General features: G+C 53.4%; 1 protein-coding gene across 19 annotated transcripts in view; it reads left to right on the forward strand.

Moving 5' to 3' along the window:
• Nucleotides 1-19,586, forward strand: part of LDLRAD3 (low density lipoprotein receptor class A domain containing 3) — a 271,148-nt gene extending 251,562 nt beyond the window's left edge. For all 19 annotated transcript variants that reach the window (XM_070564812.1, XM_070564811.1, XM_070564803.1 and 16 more), the window contains 2 exons: nt 14,606-14,951; nt 16,700-19,586. In XM_070564812.1, coding sequence (XP_070420913.1) covers nt 14,606-14,951; nt 16,700-16,937 — 584 coding nt within the window. In that variant the 3' untranslated portion in view covers nt 16,938-19,586. The remainder of the gene's footprint in view (nt 1-14,605; nt 14,952-16,699) is intronic.
• Nucleotides 19,587-21,095: the final 1,509 nt, after the last annotated feature.

Below are 21,095 nucleotides of genomic sequence, written 5' to 3' on the forward strand. Positions count from 1 at the left end.
GGCCGCTGACACTGCAGGCTCCGTAAACCACTGCATTGTCCTCGCCAAGCCTTATCACTGGACCGGAAACCAACTGACCATTGAGCTCAGAGAGTGTCTGCTAAGAATTTATTTTTGCAGCTTCCACCAAACACTCCACGTAAATAGACACAATAAGCAATAGAAACAGTAATTCTGTACAGCTGTCCGGATTCAGCACATTCCAGGAGGCACGTATATCCATTTAATTGTGTTGCCTGCAGGAGCAGCCCAGAATGTCGTGTGCGGGAGCCTGGGTCGGCTGCAGCCACTCTCTGCACAGGAGAGGGCTGCACAGGAGGTCTCCCCTTTGAGGGTTAGAATGATTAGAACATTGCTCCCCAAACTTGAGCTCATAACAAGTCGCACGCCCCTCCGCTGTGGCTCCCACTGCATTTGCTTTTCGTGGTCTGCAGTGGAAGGGGTGGCAGAGACTACTGCTCTCCTTCCAGAACACCCTTCTGTTGACCTTTTTTCAGCCATTACACAACTGAGCAGAGTTCCCAGAAGACCACCCAGGCCCCAGCTCCCGGTTACCTCATCACAGTTTTGGCAGCAATCTGCATTGCTATTTAAAATGCCCTTTCTACCTTAAATAGCCAATTAAGCTCCTTACCCTCCAGCCAGTTCTGTAACTGCCCTGAGCCTGTTTCCTGGCGGAGGCTGCTCCCCACCCCGCTCCCCGTTATCCCTGGTGCCCTTCCTTGTCAGCCCGGAGAGCAAGCCCCGAGGGTGGACAATGGCTCTTCACTCTGCACAGAGCTCTCGAATCACAGGGGTTTCTACCAGGACGCTCTCCTCGTGGTGAGCAGCTTGTACATTAGGGGCCCCTGGTGACAGCCGGCTGGCTCAACAGCACTTGTGGAAGATGTGGGGCTTCTCAGGGATGCTTCCTGTCCCCTTTGCCCCCAGGGGGGCTTATGTGAGGGGTGGAGAGAACAAGAAGCTCTGTGGTCTCTTGGAGTCAGAACAGCTGAGACTTGAGATGTCTGCCCCCATCTGTCTTCAGTCTAACTTCCTTGAATCCTCTCTCTCCCCTCGCTCTCCTTTTGTGGTGAATTTAATCTTGCAACTCTCCTCTCCTGGCTCCGAATGGTTCTGGAGTCCTACTTCCCCTCTGGCAGATGGGTCCCCGCTGTCTAGGGCTGGGAGAGTCCTGCTGGGCCCCAGCTGATGCTCAGCAGACTGGCAGCGCGGATTTCTCCATCACCCTCCTGAAGGATTCAGTTAATTTTAGAACCTTGAGTTGCCATGGTAATGGTTCAGCGGGGTTTTCGTGGTTCTCTCTTGATTCACTCATTTGCTGGTCTGCCCTTTAAATTAAACTTTTTCAGTCCACATCTAAATAGGGGGAAGAAATGTGCTTGCAGTAGGGATCCGTAAAGATGCAGCAGCCCCACAGAGTGTTTTTTTAAACCAGAAAGTCAGGATGGATGTGGGGATGCCCTTGGTCTACAGTGGCTCCCACAGTTGCTGGAAGGTTCCCTACTTGGGCGAACATGGCCACAGGTGTGGTGGAGGTCATCCTAAGGGGGGTGCTGGAGAGACACGGGCCCCCGGGCCACTCCCACGCCACCAGCTTCTCCTGCACTGGGAGCTTTCCCTGCACCTGGAGCTTCTCCTGCCCCTGGAGCTTCTCCTGCCCCTGGAGCTTCTCCTGCACTGGAGCTTTTCCTGCGCTGGGAGCTTTCCCTGCACCTGGAGCTTCTCCCATGCCACCAGTTTCTCCTACACTGGGAGCTTCTCCCACACCGCCAGGTTCTCCTGCACCACCAGCTTCTCCCACATTAGGTCTCTGCTGTTCTGGTTCCAGGGTTGTCAGCCCTGAGCACAAGGCCCCACCCATGGTCTGGGCTCCGTCCATGCATGAATGAATCTGCCCCAGCCAGATTTCCCTCCTTAGTCCTCAGCACAGCCCTTGGATGGCTGCAGCCTCTTCCTGCCTCCCTCGGGGGGCATTTCCTGTCCTCCTCCAGTCAGTACTCACATGGCCCTCTCCCCCCGCCCCCAACCCCCCAGGCGTGAGCGGTCAAGTCTTTGCACAGATGAAGAAAGCTGCCAAGTCAGGCTCACCGTCGGTGCCCTCGGCTCAGTTGTCTTGAATGTTCAGATCAACTCTGTTTCACATGTTAAAATCTCTAATCCCAGTTTTACAGACAAGGCTTTGAAAGGTGCAGTAAATTGCCTGAAGTCACTCATGTCCGTGGCAGAACCAGAACTCAGAGCCAGGCCATCAAACTCCCAGGCGTAGACTGAAACCGCCATGTGCGCTTTTTTTTTTTTTTTTGGGTAAGGAAGATTGGTGCTGAGCTGACATCTGTGCCAGTCCTCCTCTGTTTTGTATGTGGGTCTCCCACGCAGCATGGCTTGATGAGCCGTGTGTCGGTCCGTGCCTGGGATCCAAACCCAGGACCCTGGGCTGCCGAAGCAGAGCAGCATGCCGTGTCTTTTTAACTTGGTAGACCTTTTTCTCGTTCAGACTTGCACCTTCCTGTCCCACGTGATGTGTACAGGCAGATGACGGGCAGACCATTGTGGAAGCAGAGCTGTGACCCACAGCCCACAGCAGCCAGCCTGGGAAGCCACCCCGTCACCCACAGTGACAGCGGGAGCCAAACAGTAATGCCTGTAACCACGGGCCCCACACATCCAAGGCATCAACTGATGAGTGACTGACAGCTTCCCTAACTTGTGCCTGCACTTGCAGCTTAGGATCAACCAGAGACAACCAAATATGCTCCCCTAACCGGTCCCATGGGCGGCCCTGCTTCTGGTTAGTCCTCCCACCGCTTCCCTGCGAAAGCCGCCGTTCCCTTCGTCCCGGCGTAAAGCTCTCCCATTCCTTTGCTTGCCTTGGTGGCCGCCAGGCGCAGGTGCCAGTGGCTGGCTCCGACATGCAGGCAGCTCCCAGTAAAGAACCTGTGCTGCTCACTGGTCTTTGCTGGTTTCCACATTGGGCATGGCCTGGCTGCCAGCTCTGGAGGCCGCGCGGCCCCAGGTGGGGTCACGAGCACGGCGGGGCAGTGCGGGCTGCCCAGGATGGCGGGGCAGTGCAGGCTGCCTGGGCCACCTCGCGGCCAGCGTGCCATCTGTGTGGCATGAAGCGAGATGTCATCAGGGGTCCAGCAGAGGGCGGGACCACGTGCGAGGAGAGCACAGGAGGCACCGTTGCCAGGGCTGGGGGATGCAGGGTCTGCGGCTGAGCGGGTAAGGGGGTGAAGATCCTCAGAGGGGCCGCTCCTCCCCCGGTGGCCTCCGGAGGGTTGGCCGTGGGAAGCACCAGCGGGGGAGAGGGAAGAGCGAGGACGTGTGCGCCCCCACTCCCCCCAGGGAGGCCGCCTTCCTCCACCCTGGCTCAGCTCTGGTCCCCCGTCCTGTCTCAGGTCACCCATTCCCACGACCTTCCCTCGGGAGAAGGCTGGGGACGCCTCCTGCCGGCCCCTCCCCTTTAACCCGGAGGCTGGGGACCGGCTCTGATGGCGGTAGGCAGGTAGGCACTGGGCAGGGAAGTCGTGGGTGGCTCTGCAGAGCTGTGGCCGCCTCTTCCAGGCCGCCGGCCTCCCCGTGGGAGGGGGGTAGAGCGGAGGCAGTGAGAGGAGCAGAGGGGAGGGGGAACCGGGTGGGAAGAGCGAGTGTGGCAATAAGGAGCTGGGACTTTGCCCTTGGGAGGTAGAAAGTTCCAGAGGGGCTGTGAGTGGGGGCAGGTGGAGGTCAGGCCTGCAGGTCCCCACAGGGTTGGCCTGGCGGGACTGGATAGGGCACCATCTCGGCCGTTTGGGGAGAGGACCCTGGCTGCACTGGCCCCACACTGCCAGCCCTGTGAGCTGGCCGATCTCTGGATGATTCCAGGAAAGGGTCACATTACCTCCATCTAATTTGTGAGAAGGAAGATTCTAGAAGAATGGGACTGCGTTTCTGTACAATAAACATGTCTTCTCTGCAATCCTGAGCTCAGCCGGCTTCCCATCAGATAACTGTGGATTTTCCAGCCGCGGGACTGGTTTCACGTCCCGAGAGCAGGTCCTCTCACAGACCTGAGTGGGACCTGTCCTGTTACCATGTGTATGTCTGGGTGTCAGTCCAACATACCTAGGCTCAGGTGTCAGCTGTCACCTCCTAGCTGTGTGACCCGGGGCAAGTGACCTTACCTCTCTGAGACTTATTTTTTTACCTGTGAGGCTAAACAAGATCATGGCCACGAAGCACTGGCCTGGAAGGTGCACAGTCTCGTCTGAAAGACGCGGGTGCTTCTGGAAGGAGCGCAGCACCCTGAGACCGCGGCTCACAGAGCCACAGACTCAGAGGCCCCTTCCCCCAGCACATGTTTACTGAGCTCCGTTCTGGGCACTGGGGATACAGCGGTGAGCGGGGTCCAGCTCTGCCCCCACGGAGTTACATCCAGTAGGAAAGAGTCGATTCCGTACAAATACAGTGGACAGTGGCAGACGGTGACAAGTGCCATGGAGACAGATAAGGCAGAGTGAGGGATGGAGAGCGCTGGCGGCGGCCCAGGAGGCTGGCGGCTCACTGACCCGGCAGCAGAGGCCTGAGTGGGATGGGGAGTGAGTGAGCGACACGGGTGCCTGGAGAGGGGCTGCTGAGCAGAGGGCACAGCAAGGGCAAGGGCCCTCGGCAGGTGAGGGCTTGGTGTGCTCTGGAACCACAGCGAGCGGGCCGGTGGGTCTGCAGCGGAAGGAGCTGGGGAGGGGCGGGCGTGGAGGGTTCTTTAGGGCCTGGGGGCCGTGGCACCAGCTGGGCTTTATACTGAGGATGTGGGAAGCCCTGGAGTGTTTTGAGCAGAGGATGACGTGAACAAGTGAATTTAGTTTTCCAAAGAACACCGGCAGCTAAGGGAAAAGAGCCTGTCTAGAGCAAGAGGCGGGCAGGGCCCGGGTAAGTGTGGTTGGGACGAGGTGGGCAGTGGTGGAGGGCAGGGGACGCGGGCGCTAGGATGGGGTTTGGCCAGGGGCCGGGGTGCAGAGTCGTGACGGGGCGGATGTGCCTGGTGCTCCCTCTTGGAGTCCTGGTCCCGGCAGCGCTGGGCCTGGAGCACGGGAGCCCTGCCTGCAGGGTCTGGCCTGGGGTCCTTGAGAGATGCCCTGAAATCTCCACAGCCAGGATTTGTCTATGGAATTCCACGGACAGTAAGGCACCCGGGGGAGCCCTGTTCGGACTGCTTCTGTCGTCGGCCGTTACCCCTGAATTGCTCAGAAAGGTCTCCGCTCTCGGAAGCTGCAGTGTACACAGTCAGTGGCCCTGGGCCGGGGTCTAATGGGCAGCTCCGCGCCAGAGGACAGACCAGAGGCGGCGGCCTTGGGCTCCTGGCACTTGTGGCCGGGATCGGCTCCCGCCTGCTCGCTCTGGTCAGGTGTCAGGACGGCTGGCGACACACAGCCCTGCGGTGGACGGACTGGCATTGCAGCCCCAGGAGCTGCTGCACACTTGAGGCTCCTGCTGCCTGGCGGGCCCCAGGCGGCGATGGGGATGCTGCCCGAGCTGGGTGCCGCCCGCCCGGGCGGTGGGCTGCTGCTGTGCCGAGAGGGAGGGGCTAAGGTGGCTGCCTCTTAGCTCCGCCTCTTAGGTTGGCCCCTGCAGCCTCGAGCTTCCCCCAACAACATGACCGGGGCCAGGAGTGCCCCCGTCTGAGTTGTAAGAAGACGCCGTCCAGAAGGTTGGGAATGTGCTTATTTAAAATATGATCTGTGTTCTGTCCGTGGCACCGCGGTTGATGAAATAACCACATCCTCTCATGGAGCATCTCTACGAACATTTGCCTTTTTAAACGCTCTGAAAAGTCCTGTAATAGAGGCTAATAACAACTAGGGTTTGTTGAGTATTTACTGGGCCAGACAAAGTAAGGTTTTTTTTAATGTATTTTCTCTTTTTATTCATAAAACAACCCTACGAGGTGGATTCTCCTGTTATCTTGTTTCACAGATGAGGGTTTAGAGGTCCAGAGAGGTAAAGTAACTTGTCCTAGGTCACACAGCTAGTAATTACGTGACAGAGCCGAGGATTGAATCTAGACATTTGGTTCCAGAGCCTGCACTCTGAACAGCTACGAAAAACGCGGTTTAATTTGTCTAATCTGGTTATTCTCACACCTGTTTGACCAAGGTACCTTTTTCCATGAAATACCTCTTGCCATCTCACAGGAGACACTTCAGAATCTATTGTTCAGAGTCCAAGATTGAGGCTCCGTTGGAGTTATTGGTGGAGGGATCCCATTGTAGGAGCAGTCAAGTGGGGTGGCAGACGGACAGGAGAGAGAGGACTCCGTGGGACGGTGGGATGGTTGCTGGCATCAGACTGCTGGGCTCAGATACTAGTTGTCCCACTTGTGTGCTCTGTGACCTTCATTAAGTTTCTTAACCTCTCTGGTCTTCAGTTGCTCCATCTATAAATTAGGAGTCTTGTGAGGATGAAGTGAAATTGTGCATATAGGGTGAGAACGAGCAGCAGGAGGCGCGGTCATCATTCTGAGCTTCAAGGTGGCTCTCTTAAAAAGACTGTAAATGAGGAGATCGTGAATTATCGTGCTTCAGAGTCAGTTTACAGATATAAAAACATACTTGTGGAGTACCCACTGTGTGTACAAGGCTGCACTTGGCCCTCAGCACGGCTCCGAGAAGGAGAGAGCCTGGCCTTCTCCCACCTGGAACTCCCTTTTGTGATGAGAACCGCGTGTGGGAAATGAAAGAAGGCCATGAGTCAAGAGCAGGGACCCGGTTCCCCCCGAGCTCTCCTAATAGCTGCTGATAATAACGGGGGGAGGAGTGCTGGGCAAGCCACTCACCCTCTCTGTGCTCCCCTTTCCCCGTCTGTACGGTGGTCTGCTTCGTGGATGCTGTGTCATTTCCTAGAGATGCCATAACAAAGGCCCACCAGCTTGGCCGCTTAAAACGGCAGGAATTGATTCTCACGCTGTTCTGGAGGCCTGACCTCTGAAACAGGGTCCTGGCAGCATGGGCTCTTTGTGGGGGCTCTAAGGAGAACCCGTTCGCCCGCTCTCCCAGCTCCTGGTGGCCGCCCCCGTTCTTGGCGTTCCTTGACTTGGGGCTGCCGTGACTCCGGTGCCTCTGGCCTCACGCGGCCATCTCCCTCATCTGTTGCTGGGCCTCCTTCTCGTCTCCTGTAAGGACGCTCATCATTGGATTTAGAGCCCACCCTAAATCAGGATGATCTCATCTCAAGACCTTGCCCTTGGTTATAATCTGCGGAGAGCTGGATTCCAGAGACGATCACAGTCTGAGCTTCCAAGTGGGCATATCTTTCGGGGGACGCCGCTCGGCTCAGTGGGGATGGTGTATGGATTATAAAAGAGTTACTCTGTAAAACACGTAAGATATTGCCAGTGGGCGAGAGCTGCTGCCATAAGTATGATGATGTTCTTATTATTATTACTCTTTGTTTTCAAGTTCAAAGCAAACATGGGTGGTGGTGGTGCCGGTCGTTAATATTGTTTGTGTTATTGCCTAGTTCAAATCAGGAGTGGGGCCAGGTCACGAGGCAAATGGTGTTCTTCACTCCGGCTTCTCTGCACCTCTTTCCCTGGACCCTCTGAGGGTTGGTGCTGGAGCGGAGCAGGGGGCTGCGGAGTCTGACGCCTGGCCACAGGGGCGACGGGAGCCGTCGAGGGTCCTTGATCTGAAGAATTCTACAAGATTTGCGTAGTGACACAGACTGACGGGAGTATCGCAGAAAGGTCGGAGGACAAAGAGGCTAAAGATGGTAGGACCGCAGGAGCTTTCTCTTCCCGGCCTGGGCCTGGGTGTGGCCATGCGAGTGGAGACCAGAAGCAGAGACTGGAGAAACGCTGCACAGCAGAAGCTGACCACACTCGGCAGCTCCGTGTGCACAGAGAAAAGCAGAGTTCAAGGCAAGACAACCCTGAGTGTTTAAACCCGGGGACCAGTGGCCAGGAAAGCAACCAGCATTCTGAAAGTCTGTCCTAAGGAATGGGTGTGCCCGTGGCCACAGGGCACTGACTCACGCCGCATCTGCGTTGGGCACCGACTATAGAGTGGTGGACGGGGCAAGCCTGGCCCTCTGCTCCTGGCTCTCACATGGGGCTGGTCTGCCTGAATGTTGTAGCGTTGTTTGTGATAACTCCCCCCCCAAAAAAGGGCGCAGCCTAATTGTACATCGGTAGGAGATTGGTTAAGTGAATCGTGATGTGTCTCCAGTGGATAGTGCACAGCTCCTCTTGACAAAGGTTGTGGGTGGGGGAGGAAAGATGTCCATTTGCAGAAATACCTGTGTAGCATGAGGAAAAGGACGTGTGTGCACCTGGACAGAGAGGAGTTTGGGAAGATGCACACTGTGGGTCAGCAAACGAAGGCCAGTGGGCCGAATCTGATGACCTGCGCCTGTTTTTGTAAATAAAGTCTTATGGGGACACAAATACGCTCGCTCGCTGACGTGTTGTTGGTAACCCCTTTTGGAGTCGTGGTGACTGAAACTGGCCCACAAAGCATAAAATATTTACTCTCTGGCCTTTGACAGAGCAATTTTGCCGACCACTAGTCTGCACCAAACTGTTAACTGTTTTTCTCTGGTGGAATTCTACTAGAATTTATTACAGGCCATGGGGGAGGGGCGGGATTTATCTGTCTTGAACATTTCCACATTACTTTAATTTTAATAATTAGCATCGATTTTTATAATCAGAAATAGTGTTCAATTTATCCAGGACTCACGCTGCCTGACGTCGAGACTTGCTGTAAAGCTGTGGTTGTCACCCCAGCTATTGGCAGAAGGATTGGTATATGGCTCAATCAAACAGAGCAGAGAATCTAGAAATAGACCCAGACTGATAGAGTCCATTGATTTTCAACAAAGGTGCCAAGGTAATTCAATAGGAAAGGATGAGCTTTTCAACAAATGTGCTGGAACAGTTGGATCTCCAAAGGGAGGGGAAAAAGAACATTGAACTTCACCTTGTACCATAAACAAAAATTAACTTGCAATGGATCATAGATGAGATGTAAGAGCTGAAGCTATAAAACTTCTAGGCAAAGAGTTCTTGGAGAGAATACAAAAAGCAGAAAACATAACAGAAAGAATTAATACAATGGACTTCATAAAAAATTATTTAAAACACTGTTCTTGAAAAGGACACTATAAAGTAGACGAGAAAACAAGACACAGACTGGGAAGAAATACGTGCAAAACACATTTCTGGAAAAGGGCTGTGTCCCAGAACATATAAAGCACTTCTTCCTACTCAATAATAAGTAGTCAAACAACCCAGTTTAAAAATGGACGAGAGAGTGCAATAGACATTTCACCCAAGAAGATACACAGATGGCAAATTAGCACATGAACAGATGCTCAACGTCATTAGTCACTGGGAAATTCAACCCCATGAGATACCACTACACGGCTAGTAGAGCGGCTGAAATTAAAAAGGCCAGCCACACTGAGTGCTGGTGAGGATGCAGAGCAATGGGGAAGGCTGAGTGCTGAAGCCACGTAGACGAAGTGTGACAGTTTCCTATAAAGTTAAACATACACTTCCCATCTGACCCTGGGGCCTTGAGAAATATGAAAACATAGGGCAGCACAAAGACCTGCATTGCAGAAGCTGGAAACGACCCAGTTCCCTCCCTCAACTGGTAGATGGATAAACAAATCGTGATATATGAGGACAACAGAATACTACTCAGCAATCTAACGGGATGAAATATTAATACTGAAACATGCGTGGATCCCAGAGGCGATATGCAGGTGAGAGAAGCCAGACACGATAGGCTACGGACTGCTGGATTCTGCTTAGACGACTTTCTGGAAAAGGGGAGTCTCTGGACGGAAAACAGATCAGTGGTTTCCAGGGGCTGCGGATGAGGGGAGGGGACGGACTGCAAAGGAGCAAAGAGCTTTTGGGGAGGGATGAGAAGGTTCTAGATCTTGCTTGTGGTGGGGGTTATGCAACTGTATCATTGTGTTAAAACTCATCCAACTATACGTTTTAAAAGGGCAAGTTTGGGGCCGGCCCGGTGGCGCAGCAGTTAAGTTTGCACGTTCACACGTTCCGCTTCTCGGTGGCCTGGGGTTCACCGCTTCGCATCCCAGGTGCAGACATGGCACCGCTTGGCACGCCATGCTGTGGTAGGCATGCCACATATGAAGTGGAGGAAGATGTGCACGGATGTTAGCTCAGGGCCAGGCTTCTTCAGCAAAAAGAGGATGATTGGCGGGAGTTAGCTCAGGGCTAATCTTCCTTAAAATAAATAAATAAATAAATAAAAATAAAAGGGCAAGTTTTATTGTGTGTCAATTATACCTCAATAAACCTGACTTTTAAAAAATATTTAGTCTGGAGAAAAATACACTTTAAAAATAGTTTTTTTAAAAAGGCCCACAGGAGTTGATTTTTCAGAGAAGTGATGAGGAATCAGTTTGAACAGGGCAGTGAACATTCCAGAACAGGAATTCTGGAGGCCAGAGGTCGGGCTGGAGGCTTCGGAGCCGTGCTCGGGGAGTGGCAGGTCAGTGGGGGGTCTTGAGTGACCGTGAGGTGTGAACCCTGAGGAGCCCTCACCTCCCAGGGAGAGAAGGAAACAAGGACGAAACCTCGACACCCCGTCAGCCTGGGCCACGCCAAAGAAGAGACGACAAGTGTGTTTTAACAGACGATAGAGTTCAGAGGGTACAAAGTGGGACAGTGACCCGTGGCAAGGTGGCCTGCCCCCCCTTCGGTTCTCCCCCTAGAAGCTGCCAGTGTTTCCAGTCCTGCGTGTCCTAGAAATACTCTCTGCATTCTCTACCGAACTCGCTTTTTTTCGCTCATCAAGATAGCTTTCGGATTGTTCCATCGGCACGTGGAGAACAGCCTTAATGTTTTAAAGAGGTGTGGTGTCATCTGGATGCATCAGAATTTCCGCGGCTGGGCTGCTGCAGATTGACATTTAGATGGTTTCTTCTATGCTGCTGTTATGAACAATGTTTCAGTGAATACTTGTATTTCAAAGTTGTTTCTCATTTGTGTGGATGTCTCTGTTAGATTCTGAAGAGTGGAATTGCTGGGTCAGAGGATTTTTTATTTTAATACATATTGTTAACTCCGCCACCATCCTGGTTGTACCAATTTACTCCCCACTGGCCATGCAGGAGTGACTATACTTGTTATCCCCAGACCTGGCCAGCAAAGTGTGAAATCAGACTTTGCCTTTGCCAGTCTGATAGACGAGAAGTGATATCCTGCAGGAAATTTTATTTGCATCTGGAGGGGAGAAATTTTAGAAGCAAAGGAATGCCGAGTCACAGGTGTCCGCTTCCTCAGTCCCTGGTCCGACCAGACCGCGCCTCTGCAAGCTAGAAAAAGTCGCTGTTCTTGAAGACGCTTGACTGCGACGTGCTAGAACGCTGTGGTGATGGCTGCGCAGCTCTGTGATGGCTCTGAGCTGACGAGCACCCCTGCAGTTGGGCAGACCCAGCCTGCCGGAGGCCAGCGGTTTGGAGAGCCCGGTGGTCTGCGTCCCCGGGTTGCCTGGAGCTAACGCGGCAGAAGCAGCAGACGCAGGCCTGGCCTTCAGGCTGACGGTGGAGCGTGAGGGCATTAGCCCGAGGCACAGCCGGAATAAATGGAGACTTCATCATCCATGGATTATGCACTTGGGACTCTGGTCCCAGGCCACTCTGATATTAGTAATTTGGCCAGCGGGCTCATTAAGCTCTTAAGAAAAGTGAGTCTAGTTAATGAATTAATACAAGGTGACATTTTACGCACAGAGCAAAGACGAGACCAGGCACCACTGAGTTATAACATCGTAATTTCTCAGGTGGTTACACAGAAGTCAGTGTTTAAAAATCTCTGGACCCATTTTTGTCCGTGTGAAAATCCACACCCTTTCCTCTTTTGAGAAAGGAACTCACTCAGCCTTACCCTCCCGCCCCCAAGAGGGGCTCTCCCAGCCTCACCTACTGATCCAGGGAAGTTGGATAATGGAAAGAGAGTGAACACAAAGGATCAGCATTAACTAGTTTGAAATGATGAAAAGTTCTGGAGATGGATAGTGGTGATGGTTACACAATCAATGTTCTTAACGCCACTGAACTGTGCACTTAGAAATGGTTAAAATGGTCAATTTTATGTATGTTTTACCACCATAAAAAAGAAAGGACTAACGTTAACTGAGTGTGAGCCCTTGCCAGAGGCCCGGCGCTCTGCTCTTTGCGCATGCGTTGTGTTACCCTCCCGGTAATGCAGGAGGTGGCTGCTGTTGCTTACCTGGCACCCCACTGGTTAGGGACAAGGCGGCTGAGCCTCACAGAAGTTAAGGAACTTGCTTGAGCAACAGCTGGAGTGACGGCCCCCAGATTCGACCCCTCGGCTCTGTGCTGGACATAACAAAATAAAGAGGGTATTTTATTTTAACTTGAATTCTGAAACGTACACACACACATCAGCCCCCGCCCAGCTGTTAGCGATCTAAGCTGAGAGCAGACAGAACTCAGCAGAACCGCTCGGTGACAGCTGATCGTCTCCAGAAAAGTCCAGAACTTCCTCCCTCCCTTAAGCGTCTGCACCGTGCTGCTGCTGTTGTCTGCGATCTTAGTTGCTGCTTTCTGTCAGTCAGTCATTGAAATGGTGACCGACAGAAGCTCGCAGAAGCTTCAGAGCTTTTTATCCGTGTTTGAGTATGGCTGGAGAGAAAAGTAACACAAGCCTGGAGCTTGAGTTAGCTCTCAGATCTGGGTTATGTGGGGAGCCTGGAAGTATTTCTGTCCGGAAAGGAGGACAGACGGTGTGTTTCGCACGTGGCTGGGGTGAGTCTCGACTCCTGCTTGCCCCGGACGTGATCCTGGATACGTTACTTCGCCTCTCTGAGTCAGCTTGCTCTTCTGAAGAACAGGAGCAGTAAAGTGTTAATAGCATTTAGGGTACCGGAGGCGTGAACGCACAGGTTTTTCTTTCAAGTCGTCTGCATTTACTGAGTGCTTCTGTGTGCGTGGCACACCCTCCACACTGCGGACCGCGATGCCCACCCAGAACAGGCAGAGCCGAGGGCTCGGCCCGGCTCCCGCTCACGGGCCTGAGCAGCCGCGGTTGTTGCTGCTCCCACTTCACGTCTGCATTTTGGCCCCTGTGGGCCCACTGAACCTCCTCACCGTTTCGGGGGTCACAGGCACCGGGTGTGGTCCCCAGGTTTGCTCACCCAGCTGCCTTTAGATGCTTTCTCCGGCGGGGCCGCGTCGGTGGGCAGCCGTGGTTCTCCCGCACGGATGCAGCGTCCAGCTGTCTGCGGGAGCGGCTGCCGTGCCCTCCTGGGCCGGCCTGGGCCTTGCCGAGGTTGCTGTCCTGCCGAGTGGGAAGCCCCTTCGCGGAGTGTTTGAAGAGCTTGTGGAGAAGAGGCTGTTGGCCGTCTGCAGGGCGCCATGGGTGCCAGACCTCCGCCCGAGGCCTCTGAGGAGATGCCTGCGGAGGTCTTGTTGGGGGGGCCGTGGGCCGAGTGTGGGGACGAGGCTGGGAGTCAGACCACTGGGCTCAAATCACGCACGGCTCCTTGCCTCCTAACCCTGTGGCCCTGGTCCGGGGACCCAAGCTCTCTGAGCTTCCCTTTCCTCATCTTAAAAAGAAGAGTTACAGCACCTACTTCCTGGAGTTGCTATGAGGCAAGTCAGTGTGACAAAGCCTGCATTTCTGTGTCTTGAACAAGCACCTTCACAGCAGGGTGTCCACTATTGTTCCAAGCGCGTGATAATTATTCACTCATCTCATGCTCACCACGCCCAGTGAGGTGGGGGCTGTTACCACCCCAATTTTACAGATGAGGAAGTTACAGCACAGAGAGGTTGACCACTTTTCAAAGGGCACACAGCCAGTGAGTTGAGGGGCTGGATCTGAAGCTAGCCTGGCTCCAGAGTCCATGATTTCAGCCCGTGCTGTACTGGCTCTCCGTCTTGGGAGCTTGGCCTGCGGCCTAGGATAGAATAGTGTTCTGCAGACGTAAGGAACCCCAGACACGCCGACCAGTGTTCCTCGTGTGTGTTCCCCACATGTCATATTTCCTGGGGCTGAGTTTTTTTAAACAACTTCATTGAAGTATAACTTATATAACATAAAATTCTCCCATTTTAAGTGTCCAATTCACTGAGTTTTAGTAATTTACCATATCATGCAGCCATCGCCATACCCAGTTTCAGGACATTCCCGTCACCCCGACAAGATCCCTGATGCCCATTTTCAGTGACTCCCCATTCCCCTACCCCAGCCTCAGGCAAACGTTAGTCTACTTTCTGTCTCCCTAAATTTCCCTTTCCTGGACATTTCATATAAAGGGAATCATGCAGTCTGTGGTCTTCTGTGTTTGGGTTATTTTGCTTAGCTTGGTGTTTTTGAGGTTCATCCCTGTTGTAACACGTGTCAGTACTTTTTATGGCCAAATGACGTTCCGTTGTACGGGTATCACACATTCTATTGTCCGTTCACCAGTCGATGGACTCCTGTGTGGTTTTCTCTTTTTGGCAGTTGGGAGTCGCGCCGCTGAGAGCATTTGCCTGCGCGTCCTGGGCTGACTTGGAAGTGAAGGGTGGCCCAGACTGGTAACCTCTCTCCTGTTCTCTCCCCCCGGGGCTTTCTCAGAACCGGGCAGCGGGCAGGTGTTTGTGACTTCGGAGAACCAGCTGGTCTACTACCCCAGCATCACCTACGCCATCATCGGCAGCTCCGTCATCTTCGTGCTGGTGGTGGCCCTGCTGGCGCTCGTCCTCCACCACCAGCGGAAGAGGAACAACCTCATGACGCTGCCCGTGCACCGGCTGCAGCATCCCGTGCTGCTCTCCCGCCTGGTGGTCCTGGACCACCCCCACCACTGCAGCGTCACCTACAACGTCAACAACGGCATCCAGTACGTGGCCAGCCAGGCTGAGCAGAACGCGTCGGACGTGGGCTCCCCGCCCTCCTACTCAGAGGCCCTGCTGGACCAAAGGTGCGTGCTGGATGGCAGGGACTGGGGGAGGGGAATATGTGCGCACACCTCGTCCCCAGGTCTTACCAAGAGCCTAGATTCAGCTGCTGTCGGCGGCGGCAGCATCTGACGTTCACTGAGTCCTTGCAAGACGCTTGACGTCTCATCTCATTTAACCCTCTCAACAGCTCGCTGAGGGAGGTTCTGTGTTTGCCTCAATTTAACAGATGGGGAAACTGAGGCTCTGGGAGTTTAAGTTATTGTCTGAGGACATACAGTTAGCGTCCTGGCCAACTCGGTGCCCTGCTCCACCCTGGTAATGCCACACTGGCACATGACCAGACCACTGCCTAGCTGTGGGGCCTCACCTGCTGCCACAGGACAATGCCCAGGACTAGTCGAGGTTTGGGTAACATGTTCAATGAATGGATGGACGAGTGAGTGAGTGAGTGAATGAGTGAGCAATACATGAGTTCCTTAACTTTGCTTGGCTTCATCTGTAAAAGAAAGGGGGTGGCGCAGATCACTCTCCAGCGTTGCTGAGCCTTCATTACAGATGGAATTGAACCCAGAAACCCCATCACCAGAAGCGGAGTTCTGTAGCGGAAGTGGGGAGTAGGCCTGAATCCTGCCTGCTCGGCCTTCCCCTCTCCTTCCTTGGTGACGCCAAGGTGTCCTGAAGCCCCCATTTCGGGAGTCCCTGGATCAGAGCTGGCTCACCCCCTTTGGCTCTGGGAATGCCCGCCCTTCTGGGCCCCTGCGCAGCGCCCCACCCGCTCTGAGCCCGGGACTCTCCGTGCGGTGAGAGGCGTTTTGCAGCCGTGTTCCCAGGGTGACGGGGCTCCTCTGGCGTCCTCTCTGTGGCAGCTCTTGTGTTATTTAATCTGTTTTCCCTCCTCACAAAGATGAACGCAGCTTCAGGGCGCGGTGTTTAAGTGCAAAGCTCTCCGTTGGGACCACCCACCAGAGAGAGAGCAGGTGAAGGTCGCTGAAACCGGAGACGGAGCGCCAGGGCTCAGGTCGCAGCGCTGCTGCAGACGAGTCATTTGGGATCCTCTGCAAGGCATTTAATGCCCCCGTGCCTCAGTTTCCTCTCCAGTACAATGGGCGTAAGAGTAATGGCTCCCTCTCAGCATTCTTGTGAGCCTTAAATAAGGCAAGGAACGGAGGTGTTGTAGGAGGCGCAGTGCCTGACTCGCAGTAACCCTTCAGTCAGCGAGAGCTGAAAAATAAAGTGTCCTCTCTGCAAAGTGATGTCACTGCAAGCGAGGGGTCATCATTATCCTTTCCTAGAGATAAGGAGACTGCGGTGTTGAGAGCATGTCCTCTCACTCACCCCAGTCCACACAGCCAGGTGGAGCTGCCTTTCAGTAGGAACCCCAAATTCTGAGGACCATCAGAGGCTCCATCCAAACACGAGGCCAGCTGCTTGGCCATGGGACCCCAAGCTCATGGAGCGAGCATCCTTGCCAAACTGCCCAGGACCAGCGGAGGGAGATCTGGGTATCCTCACTCAGGGCCACCCCAAGGACGTGGTGTTGGCACTGCCCAGCCGGCCCACGCCCTCCGAAGCACACTGGCCTTTTGCCGTGCCCTTGTTGCAAACTGCTGGGTTCCTAGTCCTTGGACCGCCTCTCTCCTTGGAGGAGAACCTTCTTCCCCACATCAGCATCCTCGCAGAAGGGGGCGGAAGGTGGCGCTGCCTGCCTTGCCGTGGCTCCTAATGCCTCCTCTTCCTCTCCTCTCCCCATCCTGCTTTCTCGTTGCAGGCCCGCCTGGTATGACCTGCCCCCGCCACCCTACTCTTCTGACACGGAGTCTCTGAACCAAGCCGACCTGCCACCTTACCGCTCGAGGTCCGGGAGTGCCAACAGTGCCAGCTCCCAGGCTGCCAGCAGCCTCCTGAGCACAGAAGAGGCCGGCCACAGCCCGGGGCAGCCTGGCCCTCGGGAGGGTGCCGCTGAGCCCAGGGACTCCGTGCCCAGCCAGGGCCCCGAAGAAGTATAAAATCCAGTTATTCCGAAGTCCACATGGGTTAATCTGCTCTGACTTGTTATCATCTTAACAACTTGCGCTCACGGGAAGCTCCTCAGGGTGCCTCGGTGATTTGGGGTCAGCTGTCTCTCCGTTCCTCCTCCCCCAGGTTTCAGGGATGTTCTCTGGAGGGTGACCTGGCATTTTTCTGGCCTCTCAGTTGATGTGATGCGTTGGGCATCTTTTCTGGGAGGCTGCTCCTCCTTCTGGGCCCAGGATCACAGCCCCACTCTTCACGTCCTGGTTCTGTCACGGCTGGAGTCTTGCTGGGTAGGCGGCGTGAGTTTGCAGGCAGCGGGATGAAGCGGTATATGTAGACCTTGAGACAGCATTGTCTCTGGGTCGTGTTGGATGTTCAGAAGGGCGGGAGACACTGGACCAGATTCTCTGTGGGCTGCCACCTGATAGCTCCATCTGGGGATTTGGGTTGGAGGGTGCGCCCAGGAGGCTGTCATTGGATGGCCGCCCTGGGGAGAGTCCGGGGGCCTAAGAACCTGCCCTGTGCTCCCCTCTCTGGTGCTGTCAGTACGGCAGAGGCAGTGGCCACAGGAGACTTTGACGTGAGCAACGCCCTTCAGTCATCAGCAGTGTCCTTTTGGTTTTGTGGATGACTCTGAAACTGTCTACTCTGGGTAGATTCTGGCTTTAAACCTTGGCCGAGAATCCTCTTTTGAGAGCTGTCTCAGCCGAGGATGTCATCAGCCTCTCCTGTCGGGGGCTATCCAAGTGCTCAGCTCCTGAAGTGCAGGCTGCCGCGAGCAGGGCCTTGCTGTGGTCCACGGTCCCTTTGGTCCCTGGCTTCTGGATTGTCCCCTCCCAGCTGTGACCTGCCCATAGCCAAGGGATAAGGACACAACTTGAGGTGGCCAATAATCTGATCCGGCCCTGCGTCCCTATAACCACCCCCGCTGCCTTGCCCGTTCATGCACCTGTGACACCAGCCTCCTAAGTCCCCCCAGCACTCGGGGTCCTTTCATCTGTGTGTCTGGACCGGCCGATGCTGCGGTTTCTCACCCAGGTGAGAACCATGTTCAGTCCCTCCCGCCAGAGCGCCCCTCCCCAAGGGCCCAACTACCAGTGCCCAACTTAGGGTCAGGCCCCTCCTGACATCCCATAGTTTCTCCTGTGAGCCATGAACAACAGACAATTTGGAGTCAAGGTTTGCCATTCGGACTTTTAAAAAAAAATCTCTTAGAAATGCATTTGGAGCAGTGTGTTTGTTTTCCCCTTCTAGTTAAGGGACTATTTATATGTGTATAGCAAGGCTGTCTTTTTTTTGTGTGTTTTCCATTAGTGAGGTCCAAAGAAAGATGTGAAAGGAGATGGCACCTTTGTCCCTCGGAGCCCTGATGACAAGTCACCCCAGACTGACCTGTGTGCCAGGCGTTCGTGCGTTGTTGCACTTTGAGTTATTATTTATCATATTCTTGAAGGAAGCAGAAAAAGGGATGTCCTTTTCCCTTCATTCACAGTCTCTGTTGTGCTAGCTTTCCTCTTTCTCTGTGCCAGCCAGGCACACCCCCTGGGGAAATAACGGGTAGAAAGGTGGGCCTTATTTGGCAAGAAACCACACTGACCGATGGGGGGCAAAACTGGAACAGGTGGAGCCACTGGGGGTGGCCCCTCCGCCCCGGGCTTCTTTCCGTAGCTGAGAAAGGTGCGCGTCCTCTGATTATGTTCAGATGGAGCCTGCAGGAGCGGGGTGAAGTGGCATTCAGTGATTCTGTTCTGTAGGCTTTTTTTTTTTTAACCAAAATCCAAAGTATGTTACAGGAAAGCTAGCCACTTGGTGGTTTTTTTTTTTTTTTAAGTAAATGAAAGGAACCTAGTTGCTTGTATCTTTCGTTTTTAAAATAACACTTGAGTTATTTTCTGAGTAATCCAATAAAGAAAGGGTTTTTGATGGGCGCCAACGTGCTTTGGGAACCCTGGCTGAACCCCACATCTCCATGAGTCCGAGGGCTTCATTCCGCCTTTGATGGGCCCTGCTTCTTTCTGGTGCTCTGGAAGTTGTTTACAGGAAAGGATTCTAACTTTAATTAATTGTGGGGTGAATTAATCTCACACGCTTTTCTGCTTCCAGGCTTCTTAGGAAAAACAAATGGTCCTAGTAGATAAGGGCAGCCTATTAGTGTTGTTTTTTAAAACAAACAAAGGGACATTTTTATTATAGATTTGATTTTTTTAATGAATGTTTTAAAAAATATATAAGTAGGACACCAAAGCTGCAGGGTTTTTGGGGGGTTTTTTTCCTCACTCAAGATAGCAAATAAGTGGCCAGCAATATTTTTTAACTCATTCCAACCAGGATGTTTTTTTATACATTGCCTAAATCTCTGCCAACGAGAAAACCGTGTCTACTCTTTTCTCAAATGAGATCAGCGGGTCCTTTTTGTTTTAACATTAGAATCAGTCCACTGTGGTGGATAGCCTGACTCAGCGCCCTTGACTTTGAAATCGACATCCTAAAAAAATGCAGCTAAGTGGTTACTTAACAGTGTGTGATGTTCACAGCTGATGCAAACTGGGAAGGTTGTGTGTGGTTGCTCTTCGGTTTTTGGTTAGGTTTTGTTTTTTTTTTTTAATTTTATACTTTCAAATAAACTTGCAGTTTTCACTCTTTCTACTGGTGCGAATGGTTCTTAACCCACTTTTCTGGTCTCTGGTGATGTGAAGAGTGGACAGCCCCTTCTGTCGTGCCTTCTGCAATGACTTTATACCATAATTAAATGAGAGAAAGGAAGAGTGTCTTGCCGGGATCTCAAAATAGGATGGGCATTTCAAGGTCCCACAGCTCGTGTGGTTGGAGTTCGGAGGTGAAGTCGTGGACACCAGTCAGTTTCGTGGGCCCTGGGACGTCAGGTCAGCAGACCGGCATGAACTGCCTTCACTACGGCAACGTTCGAGGGAAGAGGACAAGTCACTGCCATCACTGATCTGGTCACGTATTCAGGAGCACACTCCCGCTCTTGCACAGATGTGGCGATAATTAGTTTTGAACCACAAATGGCTCAGATTGGCCCCACCAGTGATGGGAACGTCTTTGTGCCCTTTGTCGCGTTTTAGAACTGTGTGTTGATGACGCAGCAGGGGCAGTTGCTCAGGGAGATGCCCCAAAGGTCACCGCCACCACCACCACCTCCCACGAGCGGGAGAAGTAACCCTGACCTTGGCCAGAGTTGAAACCCACATGGGAATCTAAACAGGATCTGCAGAACCAAGGTTCAGGTCGTGTGTTGGTGCCCAGCTTTCTCAAAAAGAAGAGTAGGCTCTCAGCTTGCGGTATGCCAGGTACATGCCAGGCCATGTCCTGCCCCGCGTGGCCTAGAGTTGACCTTCCCAGGCAGTGCGCCCCAGAGGCTTGTCAAGATACTGCGTCCCTCAGGGTACCATTATTGACGGGTGTCAGGATAAGGAAGAGATGGAGAAGCACTAACCTAGAGCAGAGATCGGGAGACTCTGTGTACAGAGCCAGAAGCCAGCCCGGTGGTCTAGTGGTTAAGATTCGGCGCTCTCATCACCACGGCCCAGGTCCATTTCACAATCAGGGACCTACACAAGTGTCAGTTGTCACACTCTGGTGGCTGCTGTGATGCTGAAGCTATGTCACTGAGATTTCAAATGCCAGCAGGGTCGCCCATGCTGGACAGGTTTCAGTGGAGCTTCCAGACTAAGACAGACTAGGAAAAAGGACCTGGCCACCCACTTCGGGAAAAATTGGCCATGAAAACCCTGTGGACAGCAGCGGAGCATTGTCTGCAACAGCACCAGAAGGTAAGAGGATGGCGCAGAAAGACAGGCCGCGGTTCTGCTCTGCTGTACGCAGGGTCGCTAGGAGTCCAAAACTAAGAGGGCCAGATAAATATTTTTGGCTTGGCAGCTGCAGTGTCTCTGTAGCAGCTACAAAAGCAACCACAGACAATACATAAATGAATGGGTGTGGCTGTGTTCCAGTAACTATTTACAAAAATAGACAGCTCATGGGCTGTCATTTGCCAACCTCTGATCTAAAGGATCATTTCCACATCGTGTCCGTGGATCCTCAGGGAGGGGCATTTTAGAAAAGAAGCAGTATGTTAATGGCCTGGAATGTTGGAATCCTTGAAATGGCACCAACCTCAAAAAAATTAA

This window comes from Equus przewalskii, chromosome 11, assembly GCF_037783145.1.
Source record: "Equus przewalskii isolate Varuska chromosome 11, EquPr2, whole genome shotgun sequence".
NCBI classification, from domain to species: Eukaryota; Metazoa; Chordata; class Mammalia; order Perissodactyla; family Equidae; genus Equus; species Equus przewalskii.